General features: G+C 39.3%; 1 protein-coding gene across 1 annotated transcript in view; it reads left to right on the plus strand.

The window, feature by feature from the left end:
* The first annotated feature begins 9,387 nt into the window (after positions 1–9,387).
* KIF24 (kinesin family member 24) overlaps positions 9,388–16,329 on the plus strand; it is a 55,539-nt gene continuing 48,597 nt past the window's right edge. The window contains exons 1-2 of the mRNA XM_008071001.2: positions 9,388–10,050; positions 13,012–13,201. Of these exons, the coding sequence (XP_008069192.1) occupies positions 9,428–10,050; positions 13,012–13,201 (813 nt within the window). The 5' untranslated portion in view covers positions 9,388–9,427. The remainder of the gene's footprint in view (positions 10,051–13,011; positions 13,202–16,329) is intronic.

Here is a 16,329-nt window from a genome sequence, read left to right on the forward strand (position 1 = left end):
AATTTGATTCTAAACCAGCAATATTAAATTTAATCAAAACAGAATAGGACACCTAGTGTAACTTGGATTTCAGATAAATAATGAGTGATTAAAGAAAGAAAGGTGGATGGGTGGATGGATGGATGGATGGATGAATGGATGGATAGATGGATGGATGGAAGACTGCCTTATAAGAAAAAAGACTTGAGAAACATAACCAAGTGTGTAGAACTTGTTTGGATTCTGCTTTGAACAAAAATTTATTTTTATTTTTTGTAGAGACAGGGAGTCTCACTGTGTTGCCCAGGCCAGTCTTGAACTCCTGACCTCAAGTGATCCTTCTGCCTCAGCCTCCCAAAAGTGCTAGAGTTACAGGTGTGAGCCACCACATTTGGCCAAAGCAAAAAGATATTTTGTAAAAAATGTTTTTTAAAAGATTTTTTGTTTGTTTGTTTTTGAGTTGGAGTCTCAGTCTGTCACCCAGACTGGAGTGCAGTGGCTGCTCCCAGCCACTGCAACCTTGACCTGCTGGGCTCCCGTTCCTTCTGCCTCAGCCTTCCAAGGAGCTGGAACTACAGGTGTGTACTACCGTGCCTGGCTAGTTTTTGATTTATTGTAGAGATGAGGTCTCACCGAGTTGCTCGGGCGGGTCTCGAACCTGTGGGCTCAGGCAATCCACTCACCTCGGCCTCCCAAAGTGCTGGGATTACAGGCTGAGCCACCGAGCCCTTAAAAAGATATTTTTGAGATAATTGGGGAAATTAGATTATGGGCCGAGTATAAAATATCAAAAAATTATTTTAAATAATAATGCCATTATGGTTACATAAGAAAATGTCCTTTTTAAAAAATGAATTTAGGGATGAAATGACATGCTATCTGGGATTTACTTTAAAACATTTCACCAAAGGAAAGAAAGGAGAAGCAAGTGTAGCAAATTTTGGTAATTGAAGACTCTAGGGGTAAATAACATAGGGGTTTATTGTACAATTCTATTTCCTTTTGTGGTGTTTTAAAATTTTCATAATAAAATTATTTTAAAATCCTTTAGGTAGATCACTGTGCCTGGTTTGTTTCAGGCACTTAGTAGGTGCTTTACAGAATTTATCTGCTGCATAATCAGGATATTTTCAGAGTAATTTAACATATCTAATTTTATTACCAATACCTGTAGAAATCATTATTCCAGTTTTAAACTTCAAGAAACTGAGACTCATGGATACTAAATAATTTGACTATATATCACATCTGGTTCTTGGCAGAGCCTGAGTAAATCCTGGATTTTTTTGCCTCCTGATCTAATAATCTTCTGCTGTACTAGTTACTATTAAACAAACACTTAAGTGGTCTACTGACAGATATTTAAAATGAAGGGCTTATTTAACATCTTAAAATAGAAAAAAGAAACCATGTGTATGTTTTGCTTCCTGTTAATTTCGTCTCACTTCCTACAGAATGTGTTTGGTAGCAATAGAAGTTTTAAGGGTCTATGTTTATTGGATGTCTATAATGTGTTACACTGATGCTTTTGTGTTAGTTACCTTCTAAATCCACTGACATGCCAATATTTAATTATACTTAACTTATCTCTAAGAAGGGTGAAGAGATATTGTACAATAAAACATGTAGCTACAAAGAAAACTGAATAAAAATAAAAAGCACATTTGAACAGTGAAGAATATGGGTAGGTATTTGGAGAAGGGTCATTATCCTAGTAAGACTTTCTAACAAGATCCAGAGCAAAAATCCTGAGGTATAGGTAAAATAAAGTTTATTTTAATATCTTGGTAACTTGAGTTCTAACATACTTAAATACATTTGTGGAAAGAGAAAAATTATTTTAGTTTGGTTTAGGTCCTCCCTCCTCTTTTTCCCAAGGGAGATCTGTTGCTATTTGTAGGTTATAACCTTTGTTTGGGTAACCATTACAGTTTATATTTGGGGTTACCTAGTATTCATTGTTTTGTTTTGTTTTTTAAGAGATGGAGTCTTATGATGTTGTCCAGTCTGCATTATTCATGTAGGTATCCTGTTAACAAACCATTGGCCTTGGACTTGTTTGTTCTTCTCCCTAATTATCTAGTCAGCCTTTTACATGTTGAGAAAAGCACTCTTAAAATGGCCTTTGCTTCCATCCTCTATCCTCTGAATAAGCCCAAAAATATAATCTGAATAAAACATTACAATTTTAAGAGTACAGTTGACCCCCCTTATTCGAGGAGGGATACATTCCACGACCCCCCGTGAATGTCTGAAGCCCTTCATAGATTATATTTTTTTCCTTATTAAGTCAAGCCCTTTCGCCTTTTCACTTAAAGGAAGCACTTACAGGCTTCTCTTTGGCATATCCAAATTGCTAGCGTCACGACTCTTGTGCTTTATTAAGTAAAGTAAGGATTACTTGAACGAAAGCACTGCCATACCCCACAGTTAACCAGATAGCCAAAATAGCTACTAAGTGACTAATGGATGGGTAGTGTATACAGCATGGATTGGCTGGACAATGGGATGATTCACGTTCAGGAGAGGAGGCTCCGGATTGCCCAAGATTTTCATCACACTACTCAGAACACCACACAATTTAAAATTTATGAATTGTTTCTTTCTGGAATTTTCCATTTAATATTTTTGGGCTGTGGTTGACTAGGGATAACTGAAAGCAAAACAGGGTTAAGGGGAGGCTACTATAACTTACACGCTGAAATTGTCGATCTAAAATGACAACAGTAAGAAAACTATTTTTAGGAGTTTACTCCAATAAATAGGTTTTAAAGAATGGAATTCTGGTTTAATCAGATTAAATAACATTTTTTTAATGTAAAGCACCTATCATAGTGCTTGGCATAAAATGGAATGCAATAAATTTTAATCAGATTATCAAAGGGGAGTATAAATATGGACTATCTGCTGAAATAATCGAATTTGTCTTGTTATGGAAAATGTTTCAGCTCAGCACAGTGGTTCAGCCCTTTGGGAAGCCTAGGTGAGGGCATTGCCTGAGCCCACAGGTTCGAGAATAGCCTGGGCAACTTGGCAAGACCTCATCTCTACAATAAATCAAAAAATTAGCTGAACGTGGTAGCGCGCGCCTGTAGTTCCAGCCACTTGGTAGGCTGAAGTGGAAGGATCGCTGGAGCCTAGCAGTTGACGCTGGGGTGGCCGTGAGCATGCCACTGCACTCCGGTCTGGGCAACAGAGTGAGACTCCAACTCAAAAAAAAAAAGTTTCTTTGAACCATATGAAGTGTTCAGGATGAGGTTGGTAACAACATTGTGGGTATTGGGCTTCTTAAAGTTGTAAATACCCTGAGATGTCTTCCTTACTTTGGATTATGGGATTTGTAGAGGGTTAGGAACTCAGAAATTGGCTCTATGGCCACATAAACAGGCTTCATGGAATCTTTTAATCACTTAGTTGTCTTGGGTAAAAAAAAAAAAATAGAAATGCCAGAACATTTCTAAATATTTTAAATGAGCGAATCTAAGAAGATTCTGTCCACTTAAAATATTTGTTGAAGCTGGGCACAGTGGCTCACAAGTGTAATCCCAGCACTTTGGGAGGCAGAGGTGAGAGGATTGTCCAGGAGTTTGAGACCAGCTTGGGCAACTTGGTGAGACCTCATCTCTACAATAAATCAAAAAATTAGCCAGGCATGGTGGTGAGTGCCTGTGGTTCCAGCTCTTTGGAAGGCTGGGGCAGAAGGATCCCCTGAGCCCTGCAGACCAAGGCTATGGTGGCCTGAGTGTGCCACTGCACTCCAGCCTGGGTGACAGAGTGAGGGTCCTACTCAAAAAAAAAAAAATTGTTGCACACCTGTCTAGCACAATGCTTGACTGAGTAGGATCATATTGCTTTTGTCTTTTAAGAATTCACACAGTAGTACAAGGCAGAGCCATGTTACCTTATCTCTGGAACAAGACTGGCAATAAATTTTAAAAAGAAGTCTGTATATAATAAATGCCCTGTCAGTTTTATAACCAGAACACTGTAAGAATCTGGGGAGAAATCACGTTTCCCTGGGGTAATTAATGTAATCCACAAACATTTATGATAGTGTGGATTGGTTTTTATGACTGTAACAAATAGCATATGTAAATGCTTCTATTAAGTTTAAAAGTAGACTGCAGTATATTTGAGTATAGTGTTATATGCAACGTAAAAAAATGCATTTAAAAAAAGACTAGAGAGAAAACTACCAAAATAGTAAGAAGTAGTTGTATCCTACCAATTTGGGGAGACTGGGAGGAAGGTAGTTAGATTTAGAACTTTATTTATTTATTTACTTACTTATTTTTGAGTTGGGGACTCACTGTATCACCCAGACTGGAGTGCAGTGGCACAATCATAGCTCGTTGCAACCTCAAACTCCTGGGCTCAAGCAGTCCTCCCATCTCAGCCTCATGAGTAGCTTGGGGCTACAGGTGCTTGCCACCACACCTAGCTATTTATTTATTTATTGTAGAGATGAGGTCTTGCTATGTTGCCCAGGCTGTTCTCGAAATCCTGAACTCCTTCTGCCTCAGCCTCCTGAAGTGCTGGGATTACAAGCGGGAACCAGTGTGCCCAGCTCGAATAACTTTGTACTTATATCATTTTGGATTTGTACATAATGTCTGTAGGATAAGTTCCTAGAGGCATAACTGCTGGGTCTGTGCGTTTATGTTCGTAATTTTGATAGTAAAGATCAGTGGAATACAATCATAATCACCTGGGAAACTTTTTCAAAGTCCTTATGTCTGTCTCCCCCAAAACCTGGGAGTTTTGTTGTTATTTGTTTTTCGGTCAATCTGGGATGGGGCTGGTATCTATATTTTTTAAAGTGTCTAGAGTGATTCTGATGTTTATCCCAGAAGAAGAGGAGGAGCTGGACATTGTAAAACAGAATGTGGTACCAAGAAGCATACTTAATTTTAAAACAAAAGAACACAGAGCTGTAGGGCTCAGAAAGGTGGTATGGCTGCCTACTAATGTAGAAGCTTGTCAGTGGCTGCTTTAATCTGCATGTCCGAATTATTGCTATCTCTAGCACCTTCCTTTCCCCAGGATATATGAGATATCCAAACACTGCAGGATAAATATGTTAGTCTTGCAGTTACTGATTAAGGGTTGCAGTAGAGGTCATTATGATCAGAATTAGATTGGGAAATGTCTGGTATGTCACCAAGGGAGTGGGTATGTGAAATACAGGATCTTTTACAGCCTATGGAAATTGAGAAGACTGCAAAGCACTTAAACAACCTGTTCCCGTGGGTTAGGCTGAACCAACTGGGAATGCAGCTGCTTAGAAATAGCTTAAACAAACCAAAACATTGGAGGCTTATTCTATTCTAGGTTCTGTACAGGTGGTAAAGATAGCAGAAACAGCAATGGCAGTAGTAAGAACTACTAACACTTATTGGGCACTAAGTATGTATCAGACATTTACAAGTATTTTCTTTTCTTTTTTTCTTCTTTTTTTTGAAAGCAGTCTTACTGTCACCCAGGCTGGAGTACAGTGGCACGATCACGGCTCCCCACAGCCTCTAACTCCTGGTCTCAAGCCATCTTTCCACCTCAGCCTCCCAAGTAGCTGGAACTAAAAGTACATGCCACCATGCCCAGCTAATTTTTTGGGTTTTTGTAGAGATGAGGTTTTGCTGTGTTGCCCAGACTGGTCTAGAACTCCTGACCTCAAGTGATCCTCCTACGGCGCCCTCCCAAAGTGCTGGGATTACAGGTGTGAGCTACTGTGCTGGCAATATTTTCTTATTGAAGCCTAACCCTAGGAACTCTGAGGTCTATTACATTCCTATTTTACAGTTGAGAAAAATGAGTTTCAGAGGTATTAAATAAGTAATTTGCCAAAGGTCACACACTTACCTGCTTCATAGTATGTTTGGAAGTTAACAAATTAAGTGCTTGGAACAGTGCATGGTATGTAATAAATACTCACTAAATAACTAGCTGCTAGTGTTATTGCTGAAGCACAGAGGAAATATCAGTTATCCTCTGCTCTGGCAGACTTTATAGAAGAAAAGTACAAATAGTGTTTATTCTGGGAAACATATATATTCCAGGTAGAAGAAATAGTAGTAAAGGGATTGGTGACCTGATTTAGCTACTGCATAGGTGGTATTTACCCAAAGGAGTTGAAACTAGTGTCCACACAGAAGCCTGCAGCTTTATTCCTAATTGCCAAAACTTGGAAGCAACCAAGATGTCCTTCAGTAGGTGAATGGATAAATAACCTGTGGTACAGACAATGGAATGTTCAGTGCTAGAAAGAAATGAGCGATCAAGCCATGATAAGAAATGGAGGAAACTTAAATGCATGTTACCAAGTAAAAGAAGCCAATCTGACTGGATACATATTGTATGATTTCAACTATATAACGTTCTGGAAAAGCCAAAACTATAGAGGCAGTAAAAAGATCATTGATTGCCGAGGGGAAGGAGAGTTGAAAAGGTGGAACACAGAAGATTTTTAGGGCAGTGAATCTACTCTGTATGGTACTCTAATGGAGGCTGCATTTGTTCAAACCCATAGAATCTACAACACTAAGAGTGAACCCTAATGTAAACTATGGACTTTGGACGATGAGTCCATGACAATGTATGTTCATCAATTGTACCATTGATCGTTGGGGGATATTGATAATGGAGGAGGCTAGATACATGTTTGGGGCAGGGGGTTTATGAGAAATCTCTGTACCTTCCACTCAATTTTACTGTGAACCTAAAACTGCTCTAAAAAATAAAGTCTAATAACAATAAATTTTAAACTGGGAATGCTCAATCCTGTATTCCCAGTTACTTGGGAGGCTGAGGTGGGAGACTCACTTGAGCCTAGAAGTTCAAGTCCAGCTTGGACAACATAGGGAGACCCTATCTCTAAAATTAAAATAATTAATTAATTAATTAATTTTAAAAAGCTTATTTAAAAATAATAATTGTTATTGTAAAATAAGTGGTATTGCAGTTATCTATTACTAGGTAACAAACTACCCCAAAACTTTTGGTTAAAACAATTCACATTTTATTTACTCAGAGTTCTGTGAGTCAGATATTTGGATTGGGCTTAGCTAGGTAGTTGTTCTACTGGTCTTCCTGGGGGTCACTCATGTGGCTATAGTCATCTAGTGGTGCCACTGGGGCTGGATAGTCTAAGATGACTTCTCTCACATGTCTGACTTTGGTGATGTCTGTTGGCTGGACTTCTTCACTTGTCAGTGGAAGAATTCCAAGAGAACAGTAGAGAGAGCAGTAGAAACCGCAAGGGCTCTTGAGACCTAGGCATGGTAGTCACATAGCATCACTTCCACTATATTCTATTGGCCAAAACAAGTCACAAGATAAGCCTAGATGCGATGAGAGGAGAAACAGACTCCACCTTTAGATGAAGAATTTGTGCCCCCACCCCCCTGCTTTTTTTTTTAATCTACCACAAATTTAAAAAAGGCTGGCCGGGCTCGGTGGCTCAGCCTGTAATCCCGCGCCTTTGGGAGGCTGAGGTGAGTGGATTGCCTGAGCCCAAGGGTTTGAGACCCGCCTGGGCAGCGAGACCTCATCTCTACAATAAATCAAAAAATCAGCTGGGCGTGGTAGCGCATGCCTGTAATTCCGGCTACTTGGAAGGTTGAGGTGGAAGGATCACCGGAGCCCAGCAGGTTGAGGCTGCGGTGGCCGGGAGCGGCCACTGCACTCCAGTCTGGGTGACAGAGTGAGACTCCAACTCAAAAAAAAAGGCTGAACTAGTTTAGGATACTACTCAGCCACATTAGCCTCTTCTTTAGCCTAAGTAGTTTTTCCTCCCAAGTTAATTATTCAAATTTCTTTGATTACCTTTATTATTTGCCCTCAACTCTTACTCCGTTTCTCCTAGAGAGAAGACAAAATATACTTTAAAATAAAAACAGGAAGGTTTTACCACTAGTTAACTAATTCAATTTTTGAAAACTCTGAATTATAAACCTTTTTTTTTTTTTCCTGAGTCAGAGTCTCACTCTGTTGCCCAGGCTGGAGTGCACAGTGCATGCTCATGGCCACTGCAGCCTTGACCTGCTGGGCTCAGGTGATCCTTTCACTTCAGCCTTCCAAGTAGCTGAAACCACAGGTGTGTGCTACCACACCAGGCTGATTTTTTGATTTATTGTAGAGATGAGGTCTCACCAAGTTACCTAGGCTGGTCTTGAACCCCTGGCTCAGGTAATCCTCTCGCCTCTGCCTCCCAAAGTGCTGGGATTACAGGTGTAAGCCACCACATCTGGTGTTTATAAAACCTTTTTTTTTTTAGTCCATTGCCCAGGCTAGAGTGCAACGGCATACTCAGGGCCACCCCAGCATCAACTTGCTAGGCTCCGGCGATCCTTCTGCCTCAGCCTTCTAAGTAGCTGGAACTACAGGCACGTACTATCACACCCGGCTAATTGTTTGTTTATTGTAGAGACAAAATCTCAAAACTTGCCCAGGCTGATCTGGAACCCATGGGCTCAGGCAATTCACTCACCTCGACCTCCCAAAGTGCTGGGATTACAGGCTGAGCCACTGACCCCGGCCATAAAACCATTTTTAAAAAGAACATGTAGTTTACTTACCTTTGATTATTCTCATAAACTTGAACTTGATTAACAGTGACATGGAGAACTCAGGATCCTGGCTTTAATAATAGATCAGGATTATGGGTTATTAGCACATCATTTATTAGTATTTAATTAAGTTTCTTGGTGTTAAAATTTTTTAAGCATTTTAATGTACAAATATTTAAAATCTTGACCATAGTATTAATTTCCTAGGTAAATTATTTGATTCCTATTCTATACAGGTAGAGATTGACAACCACCTTTTATAATTAGTTGATGCTGAATCGATGATTGTTTTACTTCTTTTTAACTAATTTTTTGGCAGTACTCAGCAGATACAAATACTCTATTTACTGAGTCATATTAGTTTATAATCCTCTGTGGTCTGCTATTAATTCTGCTTTCCATTCTCAAAGAGTTCTTACCCTTGTTCATTAATCACGGAAAACAGTTGTGCAACATGCCTTGACATTAAGTTGAACATCTAAAATTAGTCCTGTTGCAATCAGTGGTTGGGAACAAGGTTTCAATAGTTTGTGGCATGTGTTAAGTAGACATTGCAAGGTTGGAAGGACCTCCCTAGAAAAAAGTAAGTGATATGTATGCTTGTTCGTGTATAGATATATAATTGAAGGTCTCTTTTTATTAAGCAGATAACCAAATTATATGTTACTACAAATTCTTAATATGCTGAACAAAGCATCTTTGCTCATGCACTATGCTGTTTAATCAGTCATTCAGGAAAATATAGTTATTGAACACTTGCTAGATAAGACATTGTTCTGCATGTTTGTTTTGTGCTTTTTTAAAGGAATATTGTATTATATATACTCTATTTCAAGTGAATGATTTTTTTTTCTCTTTGAGTTTACAGAAACCTATTCACAAAAATGGCATCCTGGTTATATGAATGTCTTTGTGAAGCTGAACTTGCACAGTATTATCCTCATTTTACTGCACTTGGCCTTCAGAAAATAGATGAATTAGCCAAGGTTACAATGAAGGATTACTCAAAATTGGGAGTCCATGACATGAATGACCGCAAACGTCTCTTCCAACTTATCAAAATTATTAAGATTATGCAAGAAGAAGATAAAACAGTCGGTAGCCCAGAGCATCATCTTCAGGTGAGCAGCCGGTACATCAAGCCTCAGGAATTCAGATCTGGCCCTCGCAGACAACTGCATTTTGATTCTCCTTCTGACAATAAAGACAGAACTACCAGTAATGAGGAATTAGAAATGTGCAATTTATCAGACTTCTCTGCAAGTGAACAGAAGTCCACTTCCCTAAAAGTGCTGGAACACATACTACCAGATGATTCCCAGTACCATACCAAAGCAAGGATTCTGAATGCTACAGCTACTGATTCCTATGTGCAAACAGAAACCAACTCTTTACTCTTTTTACCACATCACTTTTCTCCAGTACTAGGGGATTGTGATATTCCCATTACTCAAAGAGTCTCTCATGTTTCAGGGTATAACTATGGAATCCATCATTCTTGTATCAGGTAATAATTTATTCATTTCTTTTTTGGGGATATTAAGTAGCCTCAGCAAAGGCAGACCTCTCCTTCATGTCCAGAGGAGAGCAACTACTCATTATTTACAGTAAATGGATATAATATAGAAAGGATAGTGAAAAGCTTTTGCTGTTCAACAATAGAAATACCTGGATAGAGGGAAATTAATGGAGAATTGGGACTTTCCAGATGGGAGAAAGATTATATTGTTCATGTACACCAGGCGGCTACTACTTGATAAGTCTGCTACTATTCCTATGGCAGAACTATTTCTATTATTTATTATAGTGTAACCATATTGATATATCTAGTGCATCCATATTGATAATAGTATTTCACCTCTTAGGGACCCAATTTCAAATTCTAACTTGAAGTGCTAGGTAAAAATAACTTATTGCTACCCGTACTCTCAAACTCTAATCTCCACCAAAAGTGCCTTATTCTTTGTAATCACCCAAATCATCTGTTTTCCAGACTGGAATAGTATAGAGAACTCAAAAACCAAGATCATATTTCAGTGTGTGCAGATGAACTAACTGCTCCAAAGTCCTCCTTAGTTCAACTACATGCTCTTTGTTTTTAACCAAGCTTTAAGTCTCCTGGTTGGTTTAAATGAATTTGATAGCCTTTAAAAAATTCTGTGGATTACAACTAGGCACAGTGGCTCATGCCTGTAATCCCAGCACTTTGGGAGACTGAGATAAGAGGATTGTCAAGGCTGGTCTCGAACCCCTGGACTCAGGCAATCTCTTGCCTCTGCCTCCCAAAGTGCTTTAATTACTGGCATGAGCCACTGCTCCAGGCTTATTTTTTTGTCTTAGAGAAATGAAGCTAAGAAAGTACACTTTCTCCAGTAATCCTTAATATTGTCTTCTCACCCAAATCTCAAGTAGGAGTAAAGATTTTTGGAACCTTGAGAAACCTTCTTATTATCTTAAGGCTTGCTATTAGGGAGTCATTCTATCCAAAAAGTTCTTTGATACCTCAGATTAGGGTTTTGCTTTTCAGATATTCCTGAAGTTCAGAATAATTGCTGGCTTCAGAATTTTAATAAAAGTCCAGGACATTTAGAGAACTGATTGCCCTGACTTATTTAATATCACAAATAGACCTGACTCCAGCTTTCTTAACTCTTTGCATGTCAGAAGGATATAGTTTCCTTGTAGGGAAGGTTGAACATTAAAATTAGAGCTTTTTTGGCCAGGCTCGGTGTCTCAGCCTGTAATCCCGTGCTTTGGGAGGCCGAAGTGAGTGGATTGCCTGAGCCCGCAGGTTCAAGATCCGCCTGGGAAACTTGGTGAGACCTCATCTCTACAATAAAAATCAAAAAATTAGTCGGGCGTGGTAGCGCACACCTGTAGTTCCAGCTACTTGGAGGGCTGAGGTGGAAGGATCACCGGAGCCCAGCAGGCCGAGGCTGCGGTGGCCGGGAGCGGCCACTGCACTCCAGTCTGGGCAACAGAGTGAGACTCCAACTCAAAAAAAAAAAAAAAAATTAGAGCTTTTTTAAGGAGCAGAACGTGCATTTCTTCTTGTCCCCTTGAACTTGAAAACTACAGGACTTATGTCCATATGAGTCATCCTAGAGCCCTGGACTAAACATTTTCTATCCTCTTTGATTAGCTTTATATGATTAGGTTATTAATACTTAACCGCAACTAAGGATTTTGACACAAAATCCTTCTTAAAGTGATGCATCAAGGATTTTCCTTTTCTTGTGAAAAACCAAACATATGCAGAATGAGAGAGAAAAGAGCAGTGAGTCCCAATATGTCCATTATCCAGTTTTAATGTTTGTCGAGATCTTCCCACACTACCTTAAAATAATGCAGTTATTTTTTCCAGCTGCAGTTTCATACAAAAAGGATACATGTTTAAGTATTCTATATGTTGGTTAAAAGTAAATGTGGTTTAAAACTAGTGCTTTAGCTGGGCTCTGTGGCTCAGCCTGTAATCCCGCACCTTGGGAGGCTGAGGTGATTGCCTGAGCCCGCGGGTTCGAGACCCACCTGGGCAACTTGGCGAAACCTCATCTCTACAATAAATGAAAAAAATTAGCCAGGTGTGGTAGCGACCGCCTGTAGTTCCAGCTACTTGGAAGGCTGAGGCAGAAGGATCGCTGGAGCCCAGCAGGTAGAGGCTGCGGTGGCCGGGAGCAGCCACTGCATTCCAGTCTGGGCTACTGAGTGAGACTCCAACTCAAAAAAAAAAAAAAAAGAAATATATACCACCATTAGGTTCAGCAAGTACTGATGAATTTCATATCACCCAAGGAATATTGCCTCAAATGTTGGATGTTAAGTTTGAGTAGTTCAATGAAGTCAGAGCCAATGAAGGAATACATTTGAAGAGAAGGTTGAATTAGTGGAAATGGGACACAGAAGGGAGCAGAATATAACTGGGAAGAACAGGAAAAATGCATTGGAATCTACCATTTAATTCAAGGTATTTAATAAACTAGGTAGGATAAAAAAAGAAATTAGATTGATGGTCAAGAACATAGTAAACATGCAAGAATAATTAGAGTGAAAGGGAGCAAGAGACATGATTGGAGTTTGTGAAGGCCTTGGAGGGGTGGTAGCAACATATTGCGTTAGATTTGAGAATTAACCAGCCTAAGTTTTGGGGACATAAAGAGAAACCACTATTAGAAGACTACACCTGGAAGCCAAACACAAAAATCTTAGAACTAAAACATCTCTTAGGGGATTTTTTTGTTTGTTTTTGGGGTTTATTTTTTCAGGGTAAGGGGTAGAGTGGGATAGGGATGGAAAGAAGTAATCAGGGGTGATTTAGCTAATAAAATAGCTTGCTCAGTGTTGACACTAATATGTAGCTATTTAAAATACATTATTCCTAATATACACCAAAATGTACTGATACTTTGATGTTTTAAGTAGCCTTATCCTCTTATTAAAAAATTAAAGCCTACTTATAAACATATATCAGACACAACACTTCAAAGAAAGAGAATCCTTGGACTGAGATGGAGAAAATCAGAGTTTGTGTTCGAAAACGCCCCCTGGGAATGAGGGAAGTACGCCGTGGAGAAGTTAATATTATTACTGTTGAAGACAAAGAAACTCTACTTGTACATGAGAAGAAAGAAGCAGTTGACCTTACACAGTATATTCTGCAGGTATGATGTTTTCTTTTTGTGTTTGAAACTAATATTATCAAGCACAACAATGTTTTGCTTTTTGTTTGAGGTCAGCATGCAAGTTCTAAAATTCAGTTTCTAGTTATGGTGTTGACATTCATTTCTGATATGACACTGCATTAAATCATTGATACTCTGGGCCTTTATTTTTTAACTATACATTGCAGTGGGGGGATACAGAATCATAATTCCTCTACTCTGGTGCAGTGGAGCTGCATCATACATTTACTTAGCATGATGTATGTGAATTTAATTATGCATATTTAGCAAAAAAGGAGGGGAATGAAGGAATAAAAAGAATTTAGGGACTGGGCACAGTGGCTCATGCCTGTAATCCCAGTACTTTAGAAGACAAGTTGGGAGGATCACTTGAGGCCAGGAGTTTGAAACCAGCCCAGACAACATAACAAAAAAAAAAAAAAATAGAACAGGCTTGGTGGCTCAGCCTATAATTCCAGCACTTTGGGAGTCCAAGGTGAGTGGATTGCCTGAGCTCACGGGTTCAAGACCAGCCCAGGCAATGTGGTGAGACCTTGTCTCTACAATAAATTAAAAAATTAGCCAGGCATGCTAGCATGCACCTGTAGTTCTGGCTACTTGAAAAACTGAGATGGAAGGATCACCAGAACCCAGCAGGTCGATGCTGGGGTGGCTGTGAGTATGCCACTGTACTCCAACCTGGGCGACAGAGTGAGACTCCAACTAAAAAAAAAAAATTAGCTGGGCATGGTGGTGTGCACCTATAGTCCTAGCTACTTGGATGGCTGAGGCAGGAGAATCATTTGAGCTCAGGAGTTTGAGGTTACAGTGAGCTGTGATCACGCCACTACACTCTAACCTGTGCAACAGAGTGAGACCCTGTGTATAAAAAATAAAGATTGTAAATACTTTCTACAGTACCAGTCATTGAACATATGCTCCAGAGTAACAAGGTGGTCACACAGTTGGTCTCCGTTCTTGCTTGCATCTCTTGGTATGAACTTCTCATCTGCTGAGTATGGGTCTTGAGTTTAATGATGGACAATGTCTTTTTGAGCAACAAGGCCCCAGATTGCCAGTCACCTGCTTATTTTAATTGTCTTGGGCTCATATTTCAACTGTCTTGGGCTCATATTTAATTGGTAGAAATTGGGCTCTGAGCAGGCCACTTTATACAGGGTAGATTGCAATGGGTAAATATAATCCAGGGATATTATTTTACATCTAACATAGGGTTTAAATTAAACACCAGTAGTTCAGGCGTGTAAAGAATGTTCATTCCTTGCTAGAATGGCTATGAAGTGTTTAAGGAGAAAGGGTTTGGATTGAAAGGAATTATTTTTCAATACCGACTTCTAAGAAGAAAACTTTTTTTTTTTAACTTTAAAATTTTTTTAAATTTTAAATTGTGGGGTATATTTCAGGGTTAGGTATACAAATATTCACTGTGCAGGTACCCTTGTTGATGAGGTGTGCCTCCCCCTTCCCCAGGCAGATTCTCACTACTGTCAGTCCCACCTCCCCACCCTCTTCCCCTCTGCAGTTTCCCGCTACAGTCAATCCTTTTCTTACAGTATTGCGGTAGTTGTTCAAGGTCCACTTATGAGTGAGATACATGTGATACTCAGTTCTTTGTTTCTGTGAAAGATCACTCAATATTATAGAGAAGAAAACTTCTAAGAAGGAAACACTGGAAGAAGTGAGCCCTCTTCTTCCTTGGGAGAACTTCCACAACCCATTTTCATATTATACCTTGAACTGCTAGAGTCATCTTACTAATAATGTGGGGGTTAAAGGAACTTATTCCAAACTGAAAGATACCTTACAGTAACTCTTCAGTCTCATAGGGAAGCAGCAAGTTTCCACGTGGGTGAGAATCATAATTTAGGTACTCATAAAATTAGGAAACAATTATAAATAGTCTAAAATAGGAGATAATCCATCAAATGTTGAGATTTGGGAATTCAGAGTTTGCCTTACCCTGAACATTCAAAAATATTCATATTATATTCGTTCTTTTTTTTTTTTTTTTTTAGTTGGAGTCTCACTCTGCCGCCCAGACTGGAGTGCGGTGGCACGCTCCTGGCCTTCTGCCTCAGCCTTCCAAGTAGCCAGAACTACAGGAGCGCATTACTACACCCAGCTAGTTTTTGATTTATTGTAGAGATGAGGGCTCGCCAAGTTGCTCAGGCGGGTCTCGAACCCGCGGGCTCAGGCAATCCACTCACCTCAACCTCCCAAAGTGCTGGAATTACAGGTTGAGTCACCAAGCCCAGCCTATATTCGTTCTTTCTCTCTCTTGTTCTCTTGCCTCAAAACCCAGTGACAGGGAGAAAAAAAGTTGAGTAATCGAATGTGCTAGCAATTCACCTTAGTCAGCTAAGCTCTCACTTTACTGGAATAAATCCTTTAATGCTAAAGTCAAATTGTTAACACTTTCCCCCTTTCAAACTTGCATTGTTCTCCTTTTTCCTTGGTTACCAAAATTGTGTTTCACAGTGACATTCAAAGTAATCCACTGAGTCTATCAGTAGTAAATTATTAGGCCACTGTAAAACCAACCCAATCACTTTAACAGCCTTATTGATTGCTGATCAATGCACAGTCTATTAGTCTCAGTGGGAGGTATTTATTTTGAAAATGGTCTAAATAACCAATTGGTGTAAAACTATCTAGTTCCAAGGCTACTTATAGCCATAATAATATCCCTATCCAATCATCATCTACCCAAGACTTCCTTAATGATGCTTCTGTCACAGTAATTCCCTCAAGGAGGCATCATCTTATCTTTTGTATTTTTCTATTATCTCCAAACACAATAACCTTACTTTTTTGTCGTTATCACTGGTCAATACTTATTGAATTCCCATAGTTTCCATGGCACTTTCCCTGCTGTTTGAACTTTAGACCTTTGCTCTCATAGGTCAAAGTCCTTACCTGTCAATGCTATAATTTGAAAATGTTGGGAAGACTTTTTTTTTCCTTTTTCCTCTCTCAAAAAGAAAGAAGAAAAGGGAGATTCATAAATGCAAACTGGATGCTAAATAAATATTGATCCTAGATTCATTGAGTTTATTTTTAAACTTACTCAGGGATTAAAACAATAGGTTTTTGTGTCTTATTAAATG

Source organism: Carlito syrichta, unplaced genomic scaffold (genome assembly GCF_000164805.1).
Source record: "Carlito syrichta isolate Samal-C Ts95f unplaced genomic scaffold, Tarsius_syrichta-2.0.1 Scaffold112228, whole genome shotgun sequence".
NCBI classification, from domain to species: domain Eukaryota; kingdom Metazoa; phylum Chordata; class Mammalia; order Primates; family Tarsiidae; genus Carlito; species Carlito syrichta.